Below are 9,451 nucleotides of genomic sequence, written 5' to 3' on the forward strand. Positions count from 1 at the left end.
TTCACAAGAGCCCCACTTCTTGTTTGTTTCAATAAATTCTCATTAAGTTTGTCTATCTATTTTTACTTATATTTGGTACTAAAAATGTTATAAACTCATAACTCATCAATTTGTATAACACTCAATTTACTACAAACAAACATGGCGCTAGGGAAAATCAACTTGCTCTTCATTGTTATCTTTTTCAGCTTCGCGGTCCAAGGTATGTTCGATTTATTACTTTAATACTCGCTAGCTTCTCTTTATTATGGAGTAATGCGTTATTATGCTAAGAGTCTTAGTATAGTTATGATATAAAGCATTAAACAGATATCATAACTCTATCGTAAATTCGTAACACATGATACTTAAGTTGTTATGAAATTACAAATTGTCGTGTATAGACTTTACCCTTTTTACGTTATATTCTTATATTTTGTAAACTATAAGTTTTATTAAATTATATGGGTTGTTTAGAGCCTAGATAATACTTTCTATTAGATCTATAGCAAAATATTATACTCCATTTATTTCATTTGACTAATGTTGTTGTCCCATTTACCAATTAATTTATTAATCTATTGTTTATGGTAGTTATATTGATTTGTAAAGCTAATATGTTTATGTAACATTTACCTATATTTCAAAATTTTAATATAGGATAAACAAAAGTAACGACTAACATATAAATCAACTTTGGTTTAAAAAAAACATAAAAGGTGATTTCTTGATGTCATGATCATATTACATGAGTGTGTGATCGTGTATGTCAACTACGCAACAACTTATTCACAACGCTGTGTACTCATTAATTAACGATGATAGTTATAAATTTATAATAGTGAAAACATTGGGTTTTACATGCAGGCATGGGGCAGTGCTCAGTGAAGGATATGAGCATAAATCAAAGCAAGGTGGAATTAGTAAAGAATAATGATACAGTTATGGGGCGAGTTTGGAATGTGACAATCACGAATAATTGCTATTGCTCTCAATCAAATGTTAAAATTGCTTGTACGGGGATTCGAACCTTGAAAGAAAATGTGGATCCCTCAATTGTGAAGATGGCAAAGGGTAAAGGAGTTGTGAAAAATGGGGATCCAATTTATCCATATACTTCAGTTGGATTTACCTATGCTTCTACTTTACCACTTCAGTTCAGGCTACTTTCTTCTCAAGTTTCTTGTTCTTAAATCGACCGACCGACCTACCTATGATAGTAACAATCCATGTTATGTTATGTTATGTTATGTTATGTACGTAGTATAATGTATATGTTGTTTTAGACATGTATCATGTATGTTGTTTTTGAGTTTCAATTCTACTCATGTTTGTTGTCAATGAGGTAATTCGAATGTTCATCAATGATTGATAGATCTTTCTCTTTGTTTTTCCCTTTTATTGATTAAACTAGCTTTTGAGCCCGTTCTATGAACGGGCGGTTGCATAGTGGTTGTTCAGATGTCTTTTAAAGTTTTAATTAGTGAGTACTTCTGATTTTTGGTAATTAAATAGAGTTGTAATTTGAAGGTTGGAAAAATACAAAAATTATATGTTGAATAAATATTGGATGTTAAAGGGGTGAAGTGGAAGAGACTAATGAGTATATTAGACTATTAATAACTTGATGTTGAATAAGGAAAATGGAGTGGAAGAGACATTAGAAGTTGTAAATCATAGAAACAATAAAGAAAATTTGAAAAACAAAACAAAAAAACAAAATGATGGATGAAAGGAGAGATGCCACATGACTTCTAATAATATATGGTGTTCCTTTTTAAATACTAGGTATAGATTTGTGGGCGGTGCATATTAATTAGTTGGTCATGTGATAGTATGTTGTATTGTTGTACAATGTACATACATGGTTAAGAAATTTATATTTACTATACAAACGTATATGATCAGATTTGGCATAGTGGTAATATTTTGACCTTATTAATTATCATAAGATCAAACCTCACTAATGTCAGGTGTGAATCCCTTATTACTCCTTCAGTTTCAATAATTTTGACCTGCAAAAACCGTGATCTCTCTAGTTGAAACCTCATATCGATCACATCAACCCAAATTAGCGAGCAAGGCTTCTTGGGATATGGGGAAGGGCAAGGGAATGTCTATTCTCCAAAGTCTAAACCTGTTTGATGTAGTTTGATACGAGATTTACCATTAGACCAAATTAAACTAGCTACTTGATCTAAGGGACTTGCAATATGGATTAACATTATTGCATCAGCATGCTTAAACACCTCATTCCATAATCTCCACGAGACCTTGACTTAGAGCTGTTAAAAATTGACCCGATCTGAGAAACCAACCTAAACCGAGGCACCGAGCTTTATTTTTTAGGATCCGGACCTGACCCGAGACGTGAAATTTTGTTAAAATAGGAAACCTGTAACCCGACCGTATCCACCCGTTAAAACCGACAACCGATTTCGACCCGTTAATACATGACCCGAACCCGAACCTGGCACCCGACCGAAATATAACCGATAACAAAACTGAGTAAGCTTTTTTTTTTTTTTTTGATAATTAAAACGGAGTCAGCTTACCCGACCGGAAAATGACCCGAACCCGATTCAACACCCGTCTCGATGTCAAGCCGAAACCGATTATAACCCGATGAAACATGTTATTGACTCAATTCGTGACAATCCATTACCTGATTTTACGCGACATGTTGACAACCCGAATTGTTATTGACCTAACTAAATAATAACTTAAATCAAGTTAATATTATTTTTTATAATTACCTAATCTAGAACAAGTGAAACGCGTTAAACAAATTTAACCAAATTTATAAAAGTTAATTATAAGGTTAAAACTTGAGTAGACCTGATAGCTATCGTACCCGGTCTTAACCCGTGTCCGATAGTGAACCCGACCTGAATTTTAACCGACCCGCTAATTATCCGATCGGAACTTGACCCGACTCGTTAAGACCCGAACCCGTAATTGTACCCGACTAGACAAACACCCGACCCGAACCCGACCTAAACCGAAATGAAAAATAACCCGACATGACCCGACAAATTTTCAACCTGACCGAACCCGACCTGAACCCGACCTGTACCTGGGTGATAAGATAACCCGACACGACCCGACCAGATCATAATCCGAGACCCGAGGTGACCAGACTCATACTCGACTCGAGTAACCGTTTTGACAGCTCTACCTTGACTACATAAGCCAGCTAATATATGATAAATTATACGTAGTAATTGATATAGATCGGCTAGATAGTTTCTGTAACATCTGTTGATGAGGGAAGCTGTATTGTTTTTTGATCTTTATCTAGCTGTCTATTTCTATGTAATAGTGTATTGCGTTGCACCTGATTACTTCTCCCCTTATGTTAACGTTATTTTGTCTTCTTCTGTTTCTGGGCACTATTTGTATGGACTCATGTGGTATTATGCAAATCAATCAATGTGAATGAGTTCTTTCCCTTCTCTCCAAAATATTCTTTCTGACATTTTTGTCATCATGGTATCAGAGCCAAGGCTCTAAAATCCTTGAAAGAGAGTACAAAGAGTAACTTTATTCGAAAACCCTATTTTGCAGATTTATTCAAAAATTGTTCTTCCCCAAATTGATTTTTCCCCAAATCAATTTTAACCTAAATCGCAAAATCGTTTTTCCATTGATTCTCCTCCCTTGGTTAACATGACTGGAGGATCTATCATAGAGGTAACGAATCCTCTATACCTCCACCCTTCAGATGGTTCTCATACCATCTCCATCTCTAAACTCACCGGAGCTGCAGATTATCGAACATGGCGTCGTTCGATGTAAATAGCCCTGCAATCTAAGCGAAAGTTTGGGTTCGTTAATGGTACTGTTTTGCGCGCTTCTGATGATGCAACACAGGCGGAGCTTTGGGACACTTGCAACTCCACCGTGATTGGGTGGATCCATGCCTCTGTTTCAGACATCATTAAAGGTTCGATTATATTTCTGAATACTGCTCGGGAAACTTGGGTTCATTTAGAGAAGCGTTTTTCGTTAACAAATGGGTCTCGTAAATATAAGCTCAGTCGAGATTTGTATGGTCTTAGACAAAATGGAGCTGCTGTGCATGACTACTACACAGCTTTGCGAGCTTTATGGCAAGAGTTGGAGTCCATGAACTCTTTGCCAACAATCACCACAACTGGTACAGATATAACATCTTTTCTGAGAGCTCTTGAAAGACAACAAGAGGAACAATACCTCTTTCAGTTCCTTAATGGGCTGGATGAGGAGTATGGACCTCAACGCAGCCAACTCCTTCTCTTGAGCCCTTTACCTAGTGTTGAAACAGCTTGTTCTGCTATTCAGCAGGAGGAATCGCAGAGAGAAATTTTGAAACCTATAAAACCAGAAATGGAGACGGCTGCCATGTATAGCAAAGCATCAGATGTTACCTGCAATGCTTGTGGCGGAAAGGGCCACTACACAGAAAGGTGCTTCACAGTAATTGGGTATCCTAAATGGCATCCAAAATACAGACAACAACAACGCAATGGTAATGGAGGACAATCCAAACCCATGGAAGGAGGTCAAAGATGGGTCAAAAATAAGGGAAAAACAGAAGCGAAAACAGTTGCTATGGCTCAAGGGAATGCAGACACAGAGGCTGGCTCAATCACATTTACAGCTCAACAATTCAAAGAATTTTTGAAAGGGTTGCCTGGTATGTCTCAATCCTCTATATCTCACTCAGAAACTGACGATGAACTGGATCAATCTTTTAGTGGTATGGTTACGTGTTGTAATGTGACATCTGATTTGACAAATTGGATTATTGATTCTGGTGCATCTGATCACATGACTACACATGTTAGTATGTTGCATAATCCTGTGATGGTGAATAATATTCCTAGCATTAACTTGCCTAATGGAGCTGTGTCTAGCATTTCTCACATAGGAAATGCTACTTTGCCTAATGCTTTATTGCTCAAAAATGTTCTGTGTGTACCGTCTTTTAAACACAACTTGCTGTCGGTGACAAAGTTGAGCAAGGACAACAATTGTCATGTCATTTTTCAACCTGCATTTTGTGTCATTAAAGACAACATTACCCATGAAATCAAAGGTATAGGCAGACAACATAATGGTTTGTATTACCTTCTCGATGTTCCAGTTAATTCCATAGATATCAACACTTTGACTACTGCATTTGGAGGACCTGGCAGTAACTCTAGCTACAGTAGCAACGTGGCCAGTGTAGAATCTTACACACTTTGGCACAACAGACTTGGGCATGCTCCCACACCTAAGCTCAAATTGATACCTTCTATTGCTGCTGAAATAGGTGTCTATGATTGCACTTGTATCACTTGTCCCATGGCACGGTTTGTGAAGCAACCATATACCTTAAGTAAATCAATAGCAACCTATGCCTTTGAAATGATTCACACAGATATATGGGGGCCATATAAGGTGTCGTCTAAAGGAAAATATCGGTTCTTCTTGACTATAGTGGATGATTTTAGCAGGACCACTTGGGTGTATCTCATTGAACAAAAGTCTCAAGCCTTGTGCATACTTGAGACATTTGTGAAGTATGCCAAAACTCAATTTGGCAAAATAGTAAAGACCATTCGGTCCGATAATGCTCTTGAGTTGGATGACACTAAAGCTCAGCCTCTCTTTGCCACGTATGGGATTGTACACCAAACCTCGTGTGTCAATAGACCCCAACAAAATGGCAGAGCAGAGAGAAAACATAAACATCTGCTGGAAGTTACTAGAGCCTTAAGGTTCCAAGCGGGCTTACCTTTGGCTTTCTGGGGAGATTGTGTACTGGTTGCTGCATACTTGATAAACAGATTGCCTACACCCATACTTGGCAATATAACTCCCTATGAAAAGCTCCACAAAAAACCTCCTGTCTATGACAATCTTCGAGCAATTGGTTGTCTAGCCTTTGCATACAACCCGGCTACTCACCCTGATAAGTTAAGCCCCAGGGGTGTGCCTTGTATTTTTCTGGGATACCCTCACAATACCAAGGGATACACTCTCATGAACCTTCTAACCCAAACCAGATTCGTATCCAGGGATGTCAAATTTTATGAAAGCATATTCCCATACAACAATGCAACTTTACATTCTATCCTTCAACCAATTCCTACCACTACCCCACAAATACCAACTCATCTTCAATATGAAGACTACTACCCTTACCCTTATCTCTCCTCTGACAATCCATTGCCACCCTCACCTTCTACACCTACCTCAAATATACCTAAACTAAACACACCTCCCCCAATCAGAAAGTCCACTAGACCTACTCAACCACCTGTTTGGATGAAAGATTATGAAAATCAATCCCGTCAAGCAGCCAAAAACCCAGTACCTATTGCCAACCTTGCCTTTACATCCATCTCTGCTGACTTCTATTGCTTCCTTGCCTCACTGTCTCATTTGAAAGACCCTACATCTTTCAGAGATGCTATCACACAACCTTGTTGGGTGACCGCCATGAATGAGGAATTAGATGCATTGGAGGATAATAATACTTGGCACATAACAGATCTGCCACCTGGTAAGAAAGCAATAGGAACTAAATGGTTGTACAGGACCAAAAACCATTCAGATGGCTCATTTGAAAGGCACAAAGCTAGGTTGGTCATCTTGGGATGTAGACAAATCCCAGGACTTGATTTTGATCAAACATTTGCTCCCGTGGCCAAAATGACAACAGTCAGGTATCTCTTGGCTGTGGCTGCTATGCAGAAGTGGATCACGTGCCAAATGGATGTGAAGAATGCGTTTCTTCATGGAGACTTAATTGAGGATGTTTATATGAAGTTTCCACAAGGCTATGTGGGACCAGGCCTTCCAATTAGTCTTGAACAGGGGGAGTTGACATCTACTAAAGTATGCAAACTAAATAAGTCCTTGTATGGACTAAAACAGGCCCCTCGTCAATGGTTCGCTAAACTGACTGAAGCACTGAAGTCCTTTGGTTATACTCAATCAAAAGCAGACTATTCTCTATTCACAAGACAAGAAGCAAATGCTTTTGTAGCTATCCTCATATATGTGGATGATCTGCTGATTTCTGGTAACAATGAGCATGCAATTAATAAACTAAAGCAACTTCTATCCAAGACTTTCAAGATGAAGGATATGGGAGTCCTTAGATATTTTCTTGGGCTTGAGATAGAACACTCTTCTGCTGGTATATTCATATCACAGAAAAAATATGTCATGGATCTTCTCAATGAGTATGGAATGACCAAGTCCAGACCATTGCAGCAACCCATGGACACTCACATCAAGTTGACGCCTACTCTAGATGATCCATTACCGTCACCTGATGTATACCAGAGGCTGGTGGGCAAGCTGTTGTACTTGACCATCACCAGACCTGACATAAACTTTACAGTTCAAGTTTTGGCACAATTTATGCAAAGTCCAACTACTGCACATATGCAAGCTGCAAAACGTGTGCTCAGGTATCTTCTCAACTCACCAAGCCAAGGCATTCTCCTAGCAAGTGACTCAGCTGCCACTCTCACTGCTTATTGTGACAGCGATTGGGCTGGCTGCCCAATCACAAGAAAGTCCACAAGTGGATTCTGCATACTGCTGGGTGACTCGCCTATATCTTGGAAAGCCAAGAAACAACAAGTGGTGGCCAGATCATCTGCTGAAGCTGAATACAGAGCGATGGCTCTCACCACTTGTGAAGTTACGTGGCTGACTTCTCTCCTAAAGGATCTAGGTTTGAAAGATCTTGGACCTGCTATTCTCAAATGTGATAACAAGGTTGCTCTCTCCATCGCTGCAAATCCGGTATTGCATGAGAAAACTAAGCATGTAGAAATTGACCATCACTTTGTCAGGGAGAAAGTTCAAGCAGGACAAATTGTGCCTTCCTATGTTTCAAGCACAGAGCAGCTGGCTGACATCCTCACCAAAATTCTGCCTATCTCTCAACATCAATACCTAATGTCCAAGCTAGGTGTTACAGATCCTCCACACCAAGCTTGAGGGGGAGTGATGAGGGAAGTTGTATTGTTTTTTGATCTTTATCTAGCTGTCTATTTCTATGTAACAGTGTATTGCGTTGCACCTGATTACTTCTCCCCTTATGTTAACGTTATTTTGTCTTCTTCTGTTTCTGGGCACTATTTGTATGGACTCATGTGGTATTATGCAAATCAATCAATGTGAATGAGTTCTTTCCCTTCTCTCCAAAATATTCTTTCTGACATTTTTGTCATCATCTGTAATACTCCCTTGTCAGTTGTCACACTAATTTAGCGAGTAGGCAGATAGCGCACACTACAAGAAGAGAAGATCTGGTCGACAAGTTGTTACGGAGTATTTATTTTCATTGCCCAAAATTGGAAGGAAGAATAATGGGGGGCCTCGTTGCCCCAAATAACTTATTGGGCCACGAAATTAGCTTCGGTTGCCCGTATCTTATCGGGCCACAGAATTAGCTTCGGTTGCCCATATCAAAGTTCAAAAGGTCTTGCGCGCACAAGGTGTACAATAAATTTATCGTACACCAAGATAACTTTTACCTATTTATTTGTAACTTTAACCTAGTTTTGATTAACTTTTATATTAGTAAAAAAAAGTTGATAGATAAATATTTTAAAGGGTTAAATGATTAATTTTATACATTATTAGTGATTTTGAAAAAATAAGTTTTACTAAAATAAAAAAAATTATCACTAAAAAATAGATAACTTTTACATATATAACCTTAACTTTTAAGCATTTTGAATTAACTTTTATTTCGGTGTACAATATTGATTGTACACCCCTTATAAATAAGAATTTGTTATCAAAGTTAGGGCGACAAATGTTGAATTTTTTCTGAATCCGGAATTTTTAGAGTTTTAATAAAAAAAACTCTATAAAGTAGAGTTGTATCTAAATCATACATTTTAAAATCAATGGCTCATATTAATTGAAAGGTTTTGGATCCTGTAGAGTTCTAAAATAACTCGTAGAGTTTGAGCAATATCGACTATTGGATGAAGAATCAATGGCTCATATATTATCTTTCCAAAACCCCCTTATTTTTTCTCATTAATATCCACCTACTGATTTTGGCTTTCCACTGATATGGGTCATCTATCTATACCTGTATTATTTAAAAAGCAAAACCATAAATCTATAGATGACATGTGGCATCCCCTTTTTTCATGCATCATTTTTTGACATGTGGCATCCCCTTTTTTAATTCATCATTTTTTTTCCAATTGTTTCTTATATTTACCACTATAGCACCTTTTTCCGCTTCATATTCTCCATTCAACATCGATTTACCATTTTAATTCATATATCGATCATTATTCAATCTTTTCCACTTCATCTCTTTCTTTAACACTTAATATTAATTTCATCATTTAATTTAATTTTATGAAGTATATTCTTTTAACCTTCAAATTTCTCACCTCTTTTAAATCATATATTCCTACTCAAATACAAGCTAGCCCTCAAAAAAATTGAATTTTAA

At 37.6% G+C, this 9,451-nt stretch overlaps 1 protein-coding gene across 1 annotated transcript; it reads left to right on the forward strand.

The window, feature by feature from the left end:
- LOC110801164 (uncharacterized) lies at positions 1–1,353 on the forward strand. The gene is made up of 2 exons (XM_022006490.2): positions 1–202; positions 847–1,353. The coding sequence occupies exons 1-2, from the start codon at positions 142–144 to the stop codon at positions 1,170–1,172; spliced, it is 387 nt and encodes a 128-aa protein (XP_021862182.1). The 5' UTR covers positions 1–141; the 3' UTR covers positions 1,173–1,353.
- Positions 1,354–9,451: the final 8,098 nt, after the last annotated feature.

This window comes from Spinacia oleracea, chromosome 1 (assembly GCF_020520425.1).
Source record: "Spinacia oleracea cultivar Varoflay chromosome 1, BTI_SOV_V1, whole genome shotgun sequence".
In the NCBI taxonomy this organism is placed as follows: domain Eukaryota; kingdom Viridiplantae; phylum Streptophyta; class Magnoliopsida; order Caryophyllales; family Amaranthaceae; genus Spinacia; species Spinacia oleracea.